This window comes from Aptenodytes patagonicus, chromosome 5 (assembly GCF_965638725.1).
Source record: "Aptenodytes patagonicus chromosome 5, bAptPat1.pri.cur, whole genome shotgun sequence".
Lineage (NCBI taxonomy): Eukaryota > Metazoa > Chordata > Aves > Sphenisciformes > Spheniscidae > Aptenodytes > Aptenodytes patagonicus.
The window spans coordinates 19864979-19883752 of NC_134953.1; the positions used below are offsets into that span (position 1 = coordinate 19864979).

At 41.7% G+C, this 18774-nt stretch overlaps 1 protein-coding gene across 1 annotated transcript in view; it reads left to right on the forward strand.

The window, feature by feature from the left end:
• Window positions 1-18774, forward strand: part of SORCS3 (sortilin related VPS10 domain containing receptor 3) — a 314167-nt gene that overhangs the window by 154554 nt on the left and 140839 nt on the right. Inside the window, exon 4 of the mRNA XM_076338968.1 lies at window positions 18257-18415. Coding sequence (XP_076195083.1) covers window positions 18257-18415 — 159 coding nt within the window. The remainder of the gene's footprint in view (window positions 1-18256; window positions 18416-18774) is intronic.

Genomic DNA, 18774 nt, shown 5'->3' on the forward strand with positions numbered 1-18774 from the left:
CAGAGGCAGGGCTGGGTCCCAGAGTGCCTGCTCCCAGCTGCTGACCCAACCTGCTGATGGCTGGTTTTGGAGCTGAGATAGAGGGTCCCCATTTCCTAGATATCACAAGAAGATATTTGCAAAACGCACTTTGCCATTGTGTAATTTGAGGTTTGCAGCTATAATTAATATAACAACATGCAGATACCAAAGGAGGTTACTGAGAATGCTTGTTCCCAGCTATGATTCCTCGTGCCTGTCAAGTATCATTGCTGGTTGATCTGAGAGCAGCCATCATTTGAAATGATACCACCCTGGAGTGCTGACATAAGGAAGCAGTCAAGCAGGCTGCAGCCCATTGTGAATCTGTAGCCTCCGGCTGCACCGGAGCAGCTTCGTGCCGTGAGCCAGGACTACTTCATCTTCCTTTGGAGCAGTTGTACTGCTAATTCCCTTCTCCTAAGAACTAACAAGCTCAGGGCTTCGCAACACTTTGCAACTGTGTGTACAGCCTCTGCTGCTGGGAGCTGAAACTGCCAGACTTGTGTCTGCTCTCCTGCAGATGCTTGGGCTGTTTCTTCTTTCACTTGCACACTGGGGGCTTGTATTTGGATCAGGAAAATCTGCATTGAGTTCTCATTAATATTATGACATTCCAAGTGATCGTTAGACCTAGCAGTCAGACAACTCCGAAGTCCTGAGGGCTATGGCTTTCTTAAGACTTACTGTTTTGAGCCCTGGTGAGAAGCCAAGTGCCTGCAGTTTTGACACTTCCACCACCATGAAGATGCTCTAATAGGCAGAGTGTATTCTAGGACACGTCTTCCCCTTCAGTGCATCTGCCCACCCGGCTGTGTGCCTGAGAGACCATGAGAAGCATCTGCTTTGCCCGATTGACACATAGGTTGCAACAAGCCTGGTAATTCTGTGATGAACTTCAGAAAGGAGAAATTTTCATATTTGTTTAGCAGCACCCCTTCCTTACAGATGAATAGGATTTAAGGGCAGATGGTTGAGTGCTCTGAAAAGCTGAGACTTGCAAAACGCGTAGCTTTGGCTTTTCTACCCTATAGCCTCTTGTCTGTCTTTAGGGATATGACAAAAGGCTGCTTACTCTCTGCTGGGCAGAGATATCAGTTCCCTGCTGACCTTTAGTTTAATGCTATATTTTGGGTGTTAGTTATATTTTACTAGACGCAGATTTTCACAGCAGTCTGGGAATTAGAATTGTTTATTTCTTCCAAAGCACTAAGGGAAAAAGTCTCTTCTATTTTAATAAGAACATTTCTCTTGACTTTTAAAATTCCCATTATCTTTCTATCCCAATTTTTTTTTTCTTTTTGGTTGTTGAAAACTTTCTGTTAGAAAATTGGATAATTTCCACAAAAAATTAAGCCTGTGATTCTTTGATTACCTGCCTGCACTTCAAAATGGTACTGTTTGGAGCTGAAGTGCTGCAAGTCCCTATTTTCTAGCATGGGTTGATCTGCTGGGTAAGATCCCCTATCCTGAGAACATTTGCTTTCTTCTTGGTTGTCAATAACAGGATTCATTTTAGAATTGATGCTTCACAGTGGGATGCAAAGTCCTTCCAAGGGTAGAGAAAGAAGATGAGAACAGAATTCCCATATATCTGAAACACTGCTCCTTTCAGGCACTGAGGTGCCATTTTGAATTTCAAGGAATTGTTGAACCATAGATTTCATGTATTACTTTTTCCGTGAAACGTTCTGTGAAGAGTGCATATTCTTGGTGAAGGTGTTGTTTAGTTGAAAACCCAGTTTTCACTATGAAACTTTTATGTCTACCCTTGGGATTCCTGTGGAGGTTGAGAGGATGGAGTTAAAAAGCATTTAAAAGAAAAAGAAGAGAGGAAAAAGGAAGAGAATAACAACTCTGACAAAATCAAACCAAAAAGCACTTGCCTGTATGTAGTATTGCTCAGATGAGATGTGGATAAACGGGAGGTCCTGATTGCACTTAAGATCTGGGGTGACAGTTCTGATGTCTTAGAAATACCTTTCTTCATGAATTTGCTTTGCAATTCAATTGTGGATGCAGTCGTCTTTAGCTTTTCTCCTGCGCTGTTACCATCGTTGTTGTAGGCGATAACTTGAAGAATTAAAAGGTCTGTAGTCTTTTACGCTGACAATCTGCACAGAAATATCACCCAGGTGCAGTGACTGAAATGAGGATTCCCCCAATTTTTCCCTTATACCAGAACTGAAGCATTAGAGATTTTATTTATAGATAGACCTTCCAGCTAAGGGATTTGAACAGTAGTTGCAAACAGCATTAAGCAGAAATAAAGTTACGGTGCTCAGTTAAAGAGAAAATGGTTTTGCAGACTAGTTTTCCGGTTGTAATAGAGTCAAAATGGAGGGGCAGTCCAAATCACTGAAGCTGTAAAAGCCAAAGGCATGCCGCACCTCTCATACCTAGTCATGCCTCTGAACTTGGCCGATCAGAATGAGAAATGTTTAGAGGTACTTGGAGAGTCAGGAGCTCTGAAAGCTAAATCTAATTATATTTGTTTGTTTCTGTGCAGCTTCTTGGGGATGAAGTGCAGCAACTGTTTATGAGCTGGCAGAGAGCAATGCTGCGTTGCAGTTCAGGTTAATGAAGGAAGAAGTTAATTGTGACTGTAATATTGAAATTGCAGAGGAATGCATCTACCTGACTGGAAACTAGCTAGCACATTGGGAGTGACACGTCCTCTTACAGAAGTTGGAGATCCTAAATGAGCACAAGTCGCTTTGACCTCCTCTTTATTTCTTCTTGCTCACTTGGAGAGTAATTGAGAGCTGTCCTGGCCTAACCCTGTCCTGGCCTTGTGTATCTCCAAAGGGAATTCCTCAGCTGTGATTGGAGCCTCAGGGCAGAACCATGGTCCAAACTGATTTTGGTTTTGCCATCATTTCTTAGTTCATTTGATCCCAAAGGGAATTCCACAGCATTTTGTTTTCTCCTTATCCGTCAAATGTGTGATAGGCTGATGAGGCAGAGGTTCCAGCATGCACCTGATGCTTGATAACCCAGCCTGAACTGAGCTGCCATCCTTTGCCACGGCTCCCATTAGTCATCTGCTGCTTTTTCCTAAGATTGCATCCCAAGCTATCGGTGAGGAACTGAGCTCTGGAGTATCCTAAAGCCATTTGGCAGATGGAAGGTTTCTTTGGACCCTTTTTCCTTTTTATGCTGACACTGTGATAAACTGCATGTGCTGCAAACTGACACTTGCTGGTGTGATCTCAGAGAACGTATTTATAACACAAATGCAATGGGGCTGAGTTAGTGCCACAGGGCAGGAGTGATAGAACTAGTTGTTTCTACTGTCTTTTATCCCTAATCTTTCCCTTCAGCCCAATGAAATACAGTTACTAAATAGCTCTTGGTTTTGCAGCTGCCATTAACAGGGCCTAAATTACCTGAGCTGCAAATGGAGTTGTAATTGTCTCTTCGTGCACCCCTTCTCTCGTCCTGTTGAGCTGCGTATGATGTTCCTGTGCTTCTCAGCACTCCAAAAACCATGCCACCCAGTCCAGAGCCTATGTGGGCAGAACCTGCCTACTGCTATACAGGAAAGGCTGTAGCTCTGAAACACAGCATCTGGGTTAGCTGAGCTCAGATTTGTCTGCCCTGGTTATACCAGTGGATTGTACAAATGTGACTGCGATCTGGTTAACATCGCAGTGTATTCTGCCTCGTAAATACACTTCAGGGACAGTCACTGTCAGTCTCCAGAACTGACAATTTAAATAGAGTAATAAAATGCGAATGAAGAAGTGATATTTTTCTTCACTTACTGATGAAGCAAAGATGATTTCCTCAAGGTCACTGACAACATCCATGGCAGAGTCAGAGGATATGTGACATGATGTGTTTTATCTACAAGGTGCAGTCTTGTAAGCTGTTGTGCATGGGATTGTCTCTACTTGTCCGATTAATTCAGCTTGAATTTGTCACCTGAGAAAAGAGAGAATTTTTGTAAATGTTTGCAGGAGAATGACCTGAAGCTGTGTGAAAGTGTCCTGGTTTTGGCTGGGATAGAGTTAATTTCCTTCCCAGTAGCTGGTACAGTGCTGTGTTTTGGATTTAGGGTGAGAACAATGTTGATAACACACCGATGTTTTAGTTGTTGCTAAGCAGTGCTTACACTAGTCAAGGACTTTTCAGCTTCCCACGCTCTACCGACTGAGAAGGCTGGAGGTGCACAAGAAGCTGGGAGGGGGCACAGCCAGGACAGCTGACCCAAACTGGCCAAAGGCATATTCCATACCATGGGATGTCATGCTCAGTATATAAAGCTGGGGGAAGAAGAAGGAAGGGGGGGATGTTTGGAGTGACGGCGTTTGTCTTCCCGAGTAATCGTTACGCGTGATGGAGCCCTGCTTTTGTGGAGATGGCTGAACACCTGCCTGCCGATGGGAAGTAGTGAATGAATTCCTTGTTTCGCTTTGCTTGCATCCGTGGCTTTTGCTTTACCTATTAAACTGTCTTTATCTCAACCCACGAGTTTTCTCACTTTTACCCTTCCGATTCTCTCCCCCATCCCACCGGGGGGGAGTGAGCGAGCGGCTGCGTGGTGCTCAGCTGCCGACTGAGATTAAACCACGACAGAAAGAAATCTCTTGAGTTACAGATGTGTTGTAATACTTGGGAGAAGAGGACTTTAGGAATTTCTCCTTTTTGAAGGGATTTTTATTGTCTATTTTGAATTCAGAAAAGTCACGTTTGCAGAGTAGGTTTCTCTGACCTTTTTCCTATGTAAGAAATATAGTTTCCCGATGCTGGATGACTTAGTTTATTAGTGTTTTAAGCATGGTTCAAGATCAATGAATGGAAGATGTTGGGATGTAAAGGCAAAATATGAGTGTTATTAGAATACTCTTAAAATATAGGGTCTTTTTCAGTATGCCCAAATAGGTTTGTGTTTGTTTGTTAGTTTTTTTGATTGTTTTAATGATTATTATTACTATATTTGGGGATTGTGTCTCCTTGTGGATCTTCGTAGTCAAGGGGCTCCTGTGAGAGAGTGCTCTGCCCTGCTGCAGCCTGGGACTGTGGGGCCTAGCATGTCAGATGCCCCACTGGGACCTGACCTGACCTGTAGGCTCCTGCATGTAAAGAAAGAACAAACTACTATCTGTTTGTTTGCAGGTTTTAATTTTACTACTTCTGACTCGACATAAATCATAGAGATAAATGTGGTCTGGGATATGACCATTTGTCAGCACAGAATTGGGACCCAAGCTTATGAGAGATCCCCAATGGAAGTTTTCCCCTTTCTTAAACAGGGACAATCTGATCGTTGTACTCCAGGGAAGGCTGTCCCTCGGTATCTGTGAACATGGAAACTGGAGATTCTTGGGGCTTTTTCAGTTAATTCTCTGAAAAAGCAGATGCATTAAAAAAACAAACAAAACCCCCCAAACCCCAGGGAGCCTCACCCACTGCTCATCAGCTGTTTCTAAAAATAAACACAACTGAGATAATTAACCAAATGCTCATATATGGCTTTATTTAATGGGGGTGGAGGGGAGAGGGTTAGAAGAGAGATGGGTATCTGTTTCTGTTTATACCTGTCTTAAAGATATTACATTGAAAGCCATCGTTTCAGTGTTCATGAAGAAAAAAGTTCATATATTATGAAATTCCAGAATTAGGGTTGCCTGTGTGTGCCTTTATGCATCTGCATTTCATGTCTCTGTACTTATGCATTCCGAGAGCTTTTACTTGCATTTTTCATAGGTTTCTGAACTCATTTAATACACTTTTAGTTAGTGCTGAGGTAAGTATTGAAAGCGAATGGAAACCTAATGCAGGATTTAATTAATAAAGATAGGGAATAAAATGAGGGCTGTCTAAGTTGGCTTTATGAAAAATGTTTTGTTAAATGAACGTCATTTTAGTCTTCACAGATATTGCAAGTCTGCTAGATAAAAGTAAGCATGTAGGCACAAGATGTTTAAGTAAAATAAGAAAAAAGCAGTCAGACACCTGCTATGTCATTTATCCACCAAGAACTGGAACTGTGATCCTGAAATACCTGCTTAGATGCTGCCTGGGGCTTTGGGAAAAAATTGGCCACTTGAATGAAAGCAGGCACATATTTTAGGGAAAGGCAAATCAGAATTCAGACACTTTGGACTTGACTTATTTACCATGCACACTTCCCTGAGGTTGCTTTGTGTGCAAAAACCGAGTGGGTGAGCAGTGTTTGGCACTGTTTGTGATGGTAAACACTTTAAACATACAATTCCCATCCCCATCGTCCTAAAAAACCCCAAGATTGGTTGAGGAGGGTATTACTGCACTTCATTGTCTACTGGAGTGGCTGGAGAGTTAGGTTGCGAGGGGGAAAGGTGGGAGAAACCCAAGCCAATATGTCAGCTTTGTTTTTCTAGGACTTGCAAATAATGTTGGGGGAAAAAAGTGTAGTTATCAGGTAAGACTCACCCTGGCAGGATACTGGTGCACATCTATGACAGGGCTGCCTTGTCTGGCTTCCAGAAGTCAGTCCACTTCTCCTGTTGCTCTCTCCGCCTGCTTCACCTTGTATTGCTACAGTCAGGGCCCTACAGAGCCTTAGGGATGGTACGAGGTCGTAAAGAGAAGAGGTGGTATAAAGCTGGAAAGGTCACATCCACATTTAGATCTGGACTTCTGAGAGTTGGCTGTCAGTATTTAATAAAGAGGTAGTTTGCTCTAATTTAGCTAGCAAGTGTTAAAGGACAGATCAGAAGTTATAATATCCACTAAAATAAAGCTGCAATTTTGCCACTTAGCATGGCCATTGCTTTTATGAAGCGGGCGGAGTGGACCTGTGTGAGCTTCCAGAGTGCCCTGCCTTGGTTACAGGGACAAAGAGGGACTGTCAGGATGCATCACCTTGTGAGGGGCTGCTTGTACTTAACACCCAGTCTGTTAGCAGGGCGGGCATAGCTGCAGATCCTGGTGTAGGGCAGGTTTATGAGACCTCCTTCCTTTCTCCACCCTCCCTACCTCTGTATGAAACATGGCCATCTCCTTTACTGCTGCAGCTCCAATAATATATTAATTTATGAAGTATGAAAAAAGAGGTAGTTTTGAATTAACAAGGAGGGGAATGGTGCTTCACAGATAGCAGGATAATCAATCAATAATAATGAGTCAGCATGTCCTGTTATTAAAAAGGAGGAAAAATAATAGAATGGGTGGAGAGCAGCTCTTGGAAAAGGGGCAGGTGGGTCTTTTGAAGACTGCATAATGCTCTGACCTTGATCTTTAGTGATATGAGCTGGTTCATCAGGACACAGTTGTTTTTCTTTAAGGAAGATCACCGCCCCGCCAACCCCAACCCTCAAACCCAACAATCTGTGGCAAAATGTCATTTTATTTCATTCTTTTCCAAAGTGAAGAATAAAGAAATCCAGCATTACTCATTGAGTAAATTCTCATTCTTAGTAGAATAGATTAGCAGCATCTGCAGGGTACATGCTGGTGGTTGAAGGGTCAGGACACTGTCTCACTTTCTGCCATATATGCGCATCTACCTCTTACAGTGTAAGTGCAGTAACTGACTTCAGCTCTGATGTGATTAACTTTGTGTAAAATGCTTTATCCCAAGCAGCACTGTGGATCCTTTTGCCAATTGATTCCTAAACCAAAGTGTCAGGGTTGTGCTGCAGGTAAAACTTTTGTCCCCTTTTCAATTCCCTTTCTTGTTACACTAGTTCTTCAGGACGCTGCAGTGACCAGGGCTCATATGTGTACGTGGAAGGATACGGAAAGGAAAGTATGTGATTTTTCCCAAGGCTGCGAGGTATCAATGACCCTGTTGGAATAGGACATAGCGCCTGTGGTTCACAGTCACTGGGGCAGTCGCTCACCTTCTTGGTGTGTAATCGCAGACAAGACTTCTACCATAAACCTGCAAGGATTGTATCACTGGAAGCTAATTTTGCAAATGTAACAGAAAATGTCAAAGCCAGTGAGCTGGTAGTTGTGAATCCTGTTCCTAGGTCCTGAACCTTCCCATATATTAGGATCTCTGGCACCTGAGTTAGCGTGCAGAGCTTGCAACCACGGTGTATAGCTTAGAGCTGAGTGCTACTGTGCAGAGCACTGCAATGCCATCGTGTTTTGTAACTTTAACTTTTAATTTTTGGGAGCCTCAGCCTTCCATCCAGAAAATGGATAGACCTTACCCTACCTCCTCGTCTTCCTCCAGTGGGGGGATGTTAGGAGAAGTACATTAGGGACAGTGAGAGACACGAGTAATAGATGCCAGGTAAATAAATTGAGATAGATCGTTAGCATCTGGATGTGAACATTGATAAAGCTGACTGTTGTCTATGTTCTCTCTGCAATCTGACTAAAAAGCAGAAAAATAAAGTGTGTAAGCAGAGGAGAAGCAATGATGCATTTAAAATTGTATTCAGGTTTAATGGCCTCAAGGGAGATACATAATACAATTTTTATTTTTCTAAAGAGTCATGAAACACTCTACTGTCCTCAAATGAAATAGACTGCTGTATACGGGCTCCAAAAAGTTTACCCCCATGAGTAACTATCCATGCACATATCTTTGTTTTCTGTGATGGGGCAACTACTGTGAGTAAACTTATTCCCACATATAAAGTGTTCTCCCAAGTGAGACCTATAATCAGAGGAGTGTTTTTATATAAATGGTGTTCTCAGTTCCAGCAGCTGTGGTGCACACAGCCTCTCCTTACTGATAACATTATTTTCTGTAACTATTTCTGCTTACACAGTAAGTTACCATAATGGTGAAAATTACTTTGTAGTTCTATGGAGAATAGCACAACTATGCATTTACTCAAATAACATATAATTATAACAGTGAATGCTGCTTTTCTCTTTCTGTGCACACAGTTCGGGATCAGAGCTGTTCTGTGTCACTAGAAAAAGCTGTTGACCACAAAACAATGTGTCAGATGTTGCAACAGTTAGGGATTTCCTATGTAGAATCCAGAAGAGTAAAAAGGCATCATGCAGAACTGTGCAATGCAGAAATACCAGACTCCAGAGCAAAGCATAATATAGGTCAGAAGCTTTACATTTCTCTTCTGATTTGGTGTTTGTTTTTCCTGTGGAAGCACTGGTTGTTGCCTAAGGTCACCAGCCTGGGTTCCTTCTGCTTCTGGTCCAGGCCCAGTCATAGAAGTGCTGGTCAAACTGGATATATAGAAAACCAGCCATAAGTGGTGATACTTGTAACCTATTTGGCAATTTGTAGAGGGGAACTATGCATGAACATACCGTGATATGGAAAAGCCTTTGGCAAAATAGCTGAACAGCACGCAGCACAAAAGTGGCCTCAGGAAGGTGGGATTACTGTGGCAGAGGACTTTGCTCTGATGATCTGTGGGGAGCTGGAGAATGTGCAGTTCTAACAAGAGTATAATGGACTAACCTTGGGTAAACTCTGCCTTGCTGTGACAATGAAAAGGATTTACAACCAAGCATGTGGCTCTTGCCAATCAGTCACTCTTTGCCAGGTCAAAAACATGCTTTTTGGATGGCTTCCATCCCCACTGGCACCTGAAATTTAACAAGCATTGCTTGCTGTGCCTTGTAATTAAAAGTGAAAAGTACATGTGTCCAGTGCCAAAAAGACAAGAGAAAGCGGGGAGACATGTTGTTCTGACCTGCTTAGCAGTAAAACAAAGATGAGACGTTCTGCTTTGTTGGGTCTAGTACGATGGCTTATTCCACTCCTGTGCATGCAAATTGGATCCAGCCTGAGATTTGGCATTGTGGGCAGATTAGGACGGCAGCCTTAGAGTATCTGAGTTCTTTTCCCAGCTCTGATTTTGCCTAAGTCTTACAGCCATGATATATTTTCATTTCCCACCTGCCAAGGAGGATGGCAGAGCGGTTTTCCTTGAGGGGCTCTTGTCTTGTATCCAATTTAGCCTTGATTTGCTCCTGATCCTCAGGGCATCCTGCAAGGTGCACCTGTGCTCTTCTGCAGCTGCTGGAGGTGGTAATTAAATGAAGCACACTCTCCACAGGGGATGGGGTGTGTGAGCTTGGAATTCTGTGAAGTGTTTTGTTTTGGTATGGCAATTTATGGCAGGTATGGCTGCAAACCCAAGAGCCTGTTTTAATTTTGTACAAATCTGAACAATTAATTGTAATTGTAATCTGCATATAATTAGATATGAGAAACAATAGAGGTCAGAAAGATTAATGAGGGTTATTCACTGTAAACAAGCATGGTGGGCTGATGTGCATCTCCTTAGAGAAGGTGGTGCTGGTCCTCATTTGACGTGCTTTTACTAATCTCTTTTCTCAGAGTTAATCATGTAAGATATCTCTTCTATGGATTTTCAGACAGGAGGATGATAGATAATCATTCTTTTGCCCCCAAACTGCTCTATCTCAGAGTCTCAAACTGCTCCATCTCAGAATCTTCTGAAAGTCTTTCTGGCATCTCCATCCTTTTTGGTCTTTACAAGAAGCAAATGAAAGAATTACTGAGATGCTGTAATCTTAAATGTGTACTCTTCCCTGACTGAGCCAACTGTATGTAGCACGTGCTGGGACTATATATTCCAATTGCATGTTTAGTGTCTGAGTGTAATACTAGTATCTCATGCATGTAGATTATTCATCCTTGTAGGCCAGACTTATGCTCCCTTGAACTACTGGTTCCAAGTTCTGTTGAGACAAGGCACATACTGGGTTGGTTGGAGCTAAAACTCTTAGTTTTATTTCTGACAGTACCAGGATTCTGCTGAGGGGCTTTTCAAGTAAACAGTGAACCTGGGGTGCTTGATCCTGGTGGGGAGGGTGTGCTGTTTGGACAGCAGATTTATGCTTACATCATTTCTGATTCACAAAATGGTCTCAGTATCTACACAGAATATTGTTGTGGTACGACTTACAAAACTTATGATGAAACTTGCTCTGAATTTTGAAGATGGGCTGTCTAAATATATGTAAAAACGGGACAGCAGAATAATTACATATTGCATTTCAGAAGAGGGTTTGATGTTCATGAAAATGACCGAGCACCCCAGCAATGTCTTCTTTTGTGTCGCAGTAGCACCGGAAGACCCTGCTGGTTTATGTAAAAAAAAAAAAAGTTTTCATTTTATAGCTTATTACTTTCTACCTTGTAATGGTCCTCTTCTTTCATGTACCCTCTACAAAAGACAAAACATTCTACAAATACATAGGACCTGCATGTAACCTGAACAGCATGATGTGCTCTGATCATTCTCAATGCTGGAAAGATGGGGAACCCACAGATGGGGTCCCCCTGACATTAATGTCAGAGATCTATGCTGTCTTCTCAACCCGACTTACTGGAGTAGAGAGCTGCCATCTCAAGCACAGATGGAGGAATCTATGGAGGAGGTCCTTCACAGGAGTTGGATGCTTACAGAAACAGCTGTTGATATCTGGAAAGTTCAGTGACAAGCAATTGGATTCTGCGGAGTAGAGGTTGGTTTGTAATTACAGAGAAGTCCTGATGGGAAGGAATTTCTGGAGAGAGGTTAGCATGAAGTGCCTGAAAGGTCTTGAGAGAGCTGTTTGGTTCTTTGGTCACGGTATATATAATGCAGACCCAATGCAAAAATCTCAGGAAACTATTTCATTGCTCAGTTTCTATGGGTGTCTGACTCATTTTTCATTATCCAATAATAAATACAGTAGTGAAAGTCACCTTTAACGCTTAAGATTGCTTGGATTTTATGGGATTGTATTGAAGTGAGTGCCAAGGTATAAAAGCCTTATGGTTGAGGTACTTTTATAACACATGCTTCATAAACCCTTATAAAGTGAGTGCCGTGCACTTCATCCTTTAAGATTACAGCGTTATGGTTCTGAGAAATGGTGATCTGGTGCTATATTCATTAATTAAATCTGTTATTAATGTTAAATTTCGGGCAATAAGAAGTGAAGTTACAAGAAGTTGAAATGGGGTAGGTCCAGACAATTTATCTCTCATGAAAGCTCAGTGCACATTTACTGCTTGACTGATGCCCACAGATTATCCTTAACATTAAGGAAGTTTTTGAGCTGTGTGAAACAAGAAGGAGCCCCAAATCTGGGCTACTCTGTAACACAAGGGATTGCAATGAGCGTTTTCCTTTTGGGGCGCAAAGTTAGTAATTATGTGGAAGCTGTTGCCCTCTTCATGGCTGTCGTCTTTGGCTTCCCAGAAAGCAGATGTCCCTCTTGTCACGGCTGCTGATCACTAAGTTGCTTTACTTCTATGTAAATAAATAGGATTTCTCTCTAGGGCCGATTTTTATCACATTTTTTCCTGTCTGACCGATTTGCTGGTCTTGGTGACTGGAAAGTAGAGGTTGGCTTCCTTTTCCCCTGATTATTGCAGGAGTCAGTATATCTACAGGGCAGTGAGCAGGTATCTAGCCATTTCTGAACATCTTCTGTAAAAGTTTGTGTAAAGTTAAGGTGTGTTTTCTAAACTGGTGCAAATCATGCAAAGATATTTTTAGCTTAATGCTGATTTATATGGGCGTTACTTCTGCTGGTAAGTAGACAGTTACTTGTGACACCAATACATTTTTGTCTCAGAGGGGTTTGAGCTGATTTAATTAAACTGAAGTTTTTTTAATTGAACTGACACGTGGTGAGGAAGGAAGAAAAAAGGATGAGATTTTCTTTGCAATGAGTTGCATCTGTCCTCCATGGGATTGGCATAGAAGGGCTTCAGATATGCTGTGTAGCTGTGTTCTAAGAGGTTAAGGTTGTGTATATACCTCCGAGGGCATCCTTTAGCCTGCTGGACAAGTAAAGTGCAGTAATGATGTAGGAGAGAGGAAGAATGGGAGGGGAATGAATAACCAAGTATTTGCCAGTGAGAAATTTCAGATGGTCAAACATTTAAATGAAAATGCTCCAGCAGTAAAAAATTACTTTTCCCATAAGAGAGTTCCAAACTATTCGCATTGAACGTACTTGTGATGAACTGATGTTTTGAGGGAAGAAAATGATTTTTCTATCTTTAAGCCTTTAAATGTCGTTTGGTTTTGGTTTTTCAGTTTCAAAAGGAGGAAAGGACATAATACGTCCAAACAAAGCAAAAAATCCTCTGTTTGCATTGACATTTCAGCATAAATTGTTGAAACTTTTTGGCTTTTTAAACTCAAAGCTAATACAGAACTTTGGGAAGTAGGCTTAGCTCCGGAGGTCTTGTGGGACCACACAATCCTTTAAATGTTTTAAATCAAAATGGGAAAGCAAAAAAACCAAACCAAAACAAAAAAAAAATTATTTTTTAAATCAGATTTGTGTTTTCCTGTTGATGTAAATGTAGCCTGGCTTTAAGAAGGACCTAAAGTTTTTTTTTAGGAAGGACCTGAAGTGCTTCTGAGTTGAGGGTCTAGTGGGAGGAGGCCAAAAAAAAAAAAAAAAGCCTTTTCACATGTAAGCTGAGCACATTCAATATGGAAATCACTATGAAGCTGTAAACATTCTGTAAAAGTTTCTGTTTTTTGCAGCAGTGTTTGTGGCAGAACTACCTTTTCAGTTGCAGGAGAGGACAATGCAGTGCTACAGAGCAAATTGCTAATACTTTGCTAAGGAGCCTTGGGTGATTTGTAGGTGGATTTTTTTTTAACTGTTTTGTTTATTTCTTTTTAGAACAGCACTTTATATAGGTGAATGAGAATGTGACTGGGACCTCTGAAAAGGACTGCTTATGAAAAGCGCATTAAAATGAAGAGGAAAATCAGAAGGCAGTACACAATGGTTTAATGCTATCTACTTATTTCTGGGAACAAAAGACATTTATTTTGAACCTGTCTTCTTTATTCATTTACTGGGATGCTTCCTGCTAATGTAGCTCAGTGGTACTACTGCTACAGATATTGTACCTATAAAACTTCTCCGTGCTGATTTAGAGAGATGTGCTTTGGTAATTTGCAGTGAAAATTTATGTTGGCTGAGGAAAATAAAAGAATTCAATGAAAACTAATATTAATAAAAGTGCCTTTTATGTGGCATGTTGTTTCGTTTTTTGTCCAGAGATAGTTTATTAAAAGATTCAGCTGTGTACGAAACAGATCTCTGTTGTGCTGGGATAACACAGAACCAGGGAGCAAAAGCGGTGATAAAGCTTTTGAATCTGATGCTATGGATACAGGTAATATGATGGGCGGGTGGGGGTGGTTGTTCTTGTGCCTTGGGTGCAGAAGAGGAAGGATAGCGGTGATGTGCCAAGCAGGCCTGTTCAAGTGGGGGCAGAGCCGTGAAGGGTGCTGGGAGAAGAACTGAATGCCAAGCTATAGGGGAGTCTTTGACATAACTGCAATAGGCAGATTCAGGCAGATACGAGCTCAGGCTACCTGTACCCTACCAAGCCAGTAGAGTCTGGGTATGTTGTAGTGTTGTGCCTGTGAGAAGTGTGCTAGCTCATTATGGGTGTGATTCAATATTCCAGATCACAGTCGTCTTTGTGCCTGGCTAGCTTGGAGCAGAGGAAGAGGAATGTGTCACCATCTGGACTCATCCATCTGGATATAGCCTATGTGAAACCAATACTGAGTAAGGTGTTTGCATTAACCCAGTGACACACCTGGGATTTTAATCAGGGTAGCAGGAACTCAGATTCTTAGTTACAAATCCTGCCTTAGTTTTTATTATATTAGCCCCATCAGAAGGCATGCCGTTTTAGTGGATTTGTGCAGTGATGTGGTGTCACTTTCCTTCCTCCCCACTTCTACATTTGTTCAGAGCTCCTTTTAGGGTCCTATACTCTCTCCAGCAAATCTGAGTGACTCTTAGCTACTTCTATGGTTTGTGTACCAAATACGTCACGGCAGGTACAGGTATGACACCTACCTTCCTTGTTCTTTCTGCCTGCAGCCTGTGCTTCTTATTTCCTGGGATAAATCCCCTCGAGGTATTCAGAGCTGGATGTGTTTCCTGATCACGTGCCAAAGATCCCAGTCTGTACATCGTAGTTTATGTTGTTCTTGCAAAGTGGCCTCTCCGAATCATCTCCCTTCTATGTGCTTCCCCAGCTGGTGTCTGGTGTTCTGCTGAACTGGAGTTCATTCAGAACAGCTCTCTATGTGTCATCATTGTCCCCAAAGCTCCTGCTTTAAAGGAGATACACCACGTACCAGGCAGCTCTGTTCCTCTGCGTTCATGTCCTAAGGAGCTACCTGAAGTCTGATTTTCAGCCTGGTTTGTTTTGTCTGGTGCTTGCCATTCATTGTCGACTGAATTTTGGAGGTCAGGCTATAGCATCTAGAGGAAAAACTATGTAGTATAAACCACCTCATCTTGAGTATGTTTTCAAGGACTTACCCTTAGCAGTAATCAATCCTGACTCCTCTTCCCCTCTCCACTTAAACTAGAGAAGGCAGCAAATGAAAATAATATTCTATATGCGTGTGTGTGTATATATATATTCTAGAATGTAGCAAGGTGAAATGTAATTTCCTTTTTAATAAAGGCTGCCATTTAATTTAATATTATAGAAAATGATTAGATCTTAAAAACCTATAAATTACGTTTGACAACTCTCTGGTGCTCCTTTGCTATTCTTTGTGGCAATTATAAATGGCAACACAGGGTGCTGGCAGAAATGCTCATTCTGACTGGAGTTTGTTTATTGGTTCTTAATGAAAAGCGATTAATCTAAATCACTACTGAGGTGGAACCTTCGCCCTGGTCCCATAATGAGAAGTGGCAGTTTCAGGCCTTTGACAAATGTCCTGCTATTTCCCCTACCAAAAGTTGTCCCCTTCCCCCATAGCTTCCAGCAGAAAAAAGACAATAAATAAATAAAAGCCCAGAGTCTCCCACTCTTCTTTTCCTGCTTGCCGCATAACAAAACTGTGGACCAGTCCTAGCCACATGACTGGTGGTGGCCTTTTGTTTTTCACTCCCATTGAGCCTCCTGTTTCTTCCATCCTGCTTTGTGTAGGATCAGCCTTGCCTGGGAGGATGGATGACAACAGAGATGTTGGGTGTGTTCTTTTCTCTATTTGAATAATGGAGAGTAGATATCAGAACTGGGTGAAGGGTGGTGGGTGACTAATACGATGGCACTTACAACAAGGTATGACTGTTGTTAGACTCTTCCAGCTTTCCCTCTAGCTGTTAATTTTCCTAGCTTGATGGTTTTATTATTTGACCTTGCAACCACTGTTATGCTTCCAGAGGAACAAATTGCCTGGCTTTGTGAACCATCTGGTGGAAACATCACCTTTTCCATCTCATCTGACCCATTTCTTGAACTATCCACCGAAGTGTTGCAGATCATGTGTGAAAGGGCAGAGTGGATGTTTTGCGTGTGTACCACATGAAGTCTATGCAACTGTTAGCTGTCTTGTGCTCCTTATCTGAGGGCAGAACTCTAACTGACCTTTTAATATACAGCATTATTAACTTTGTAACCTTCTGCAACATCAGGTGGAAAATCTTTTTATTCCTGAAGTATCCTTCTTTTTAAAAGTAAGATCTCTCTGGAATATCTTGTTATATTGACAATCTTACATCCTTCTTCCATTCTACACATGCAAGCAATTTTTACTAAAGTATGTTACAGTTCTGTCTGGCACAGGCAATATGCTTTAGATGAACAGCGGTATACTTGGGGGACAAAATGTCTTTGAAGTCTAAGTCACCAGTGACAGAAAAAATATCTTGAAATAGCGGGGAAACCTTTCTTGTTTGGAGCAAAATGAAATACATATTTTGATCTGATTAGAAAGAAGAAACGTACCAAAGCTTCCTTCTAGGTGGAAGCCATTGGGACCTATTCTCAAGACTAATTCCCAGGGAGTCAGTTGCCTGCAGGGACATTTCTCATTTCCCATGCTGTGCACCACAGCACAATGCAAGTGCACTTCTTCAGGACTTGTGGCGTGGCCTTCTGTGGGAACAGGTGGAGATTGCTTTATGAGGCTGGTAAGCGGTGTACGTGAGGGTTGCTAAAGGAGCTCTGAGCTCAAGCTGGATTCATACAGGTGGCTTCACCCTAGGACAACATTCAGTTCTAGTTTTAAAGGCCCTTTTCATTTCTTAATGGAAAGGATCAGAAACCATTTGCATTATATTCACTTTCCCTTGGTGACTTCATGGAGTTAATGAGGTGCTTAAGATTAAACAAGCGCTGAAATTTTTTGCTTGATCAAGGTCTAACATACCAAGGGTCTTACCATTCCTTGTAACTGATTTTTCCTGTCAAAATTAATGTGTTTCCCTATCGTAGTCTTGAAGGTGGAGCTCTGTGAAGTTGGATAAGAAAAGTTAACATGGACATGCGAGTGTAGCAAAACTGCAGTGGATTTCAGCTAGCTGATCATTGTGCAGCTAGCTAAAAAAGGCAGTTCCTGGATCTGTTTTCCTGCTGAAAGGCAGTTTCTATATTTGTTTCAGCTACTGTATCAATAACCTGCTGTGTTTAGCACAGCTCTAATTTATTTCCCACTGTTTGCCTTTATTTTATGGTACTGGCATTTGCTTTAATGTGAAGTCGTTTTCTGCAGATGTTAATAAGATGGTGTTAATGTTTCCACAACATTTTTCTTGATAACATTTATGTAGAGCATGCCATCTGATAATGTGGAATCAACCCATTTTAAAATATTGGTAATAATTTTCTAATTAAAATTAGAGGCTCAGAAGTGTTTTCCTCCCTGTACAAATTGAGGTCATACACTTTCCCGTGCTTGGGGAAAATTATGTGTTCACTGAGTGAATGAATATCTCCTACGGTATAAATTGGAAGCATGATATATGAGATCGTGTATCAATGTTTGCACACACACACGTGGACTATTTTCAGATGCCAGCAGCTGATCCAGGTAGGTGTTCTGTGTTTCCAGTGAGGTGATGCTCTCATTGGTACCTCTGCCAAATAGTAAGCCTTAAATCTCAGGGGTGCCCTGTTGTGTACTTTTGGAGAGAGTATTCCACATTTGGGAAGAGAGGTGGTAGATTGGAAAGGGACCATGTAAGCCTGGTGTGGCTGTCTGAAGTTGCTATACACAACCAAAATCAGCTTCAATATCAATGGAGCATTTTTCATTCTTGCTGGGCTTTCTGAATTTATCTGGATAAAAATAAAATGAAAAAAAGGAATCATTGAATGAATCCCCAAATAAAATGGAAGTGAAACACCAAAAAAACCCCTATTTGGGAAATCCTATGGGCTGTTTACACTGTTGAGCAATGTTCTGAATACATCTAGTAGGAATCAGTGCTGTATGACCTCACTTTTAAATGATGTTCAGTTCCACTTTTCCATTAACTCTTTTCCTTCCATTTTTTGATTTAGATCATGCTTCTTAGTGATCCAGAGATTGAGAGCAGCATCCTCATCAGCTCTGATGAAGGCGCTACCTACCAGAAGTACCGTCTAAACTTCTATATCCAGAGCTTACTCTTCCACCCCAAGCAGGAGGAGTGGATCTTGGCCTACAGTCTGGATCAAAAGGTGAGCAATTGACTTCATATTTCAATGATTCTGGAGCCAGGTGTTGAAGGGGATAGTGTCTAGAACCGCGCACTTCCAGAGATGGTGAAGAAATTATGGTGTGCTTTGCTGCTCTCGCCTTGCAGGTTTAAATGTGCTCAAAACCCACTCAGTGACTCCAAAGCAAACTTGCTAAGTTGTACAGTGATCATGATGGGTATGGAAACTTTAGTAGTGGTGATGGTACAAAAGATGAAAAGAATCTGAGATTTGGCATGACATATGGAGCTGTTCTAAAAATCTATCGATTTGTAGGCCTTGGTGATTGCTGAGCTGTCTTTGAGAATCGAGCACTCGGGCTGAGTTGGTCTGTAACAGCT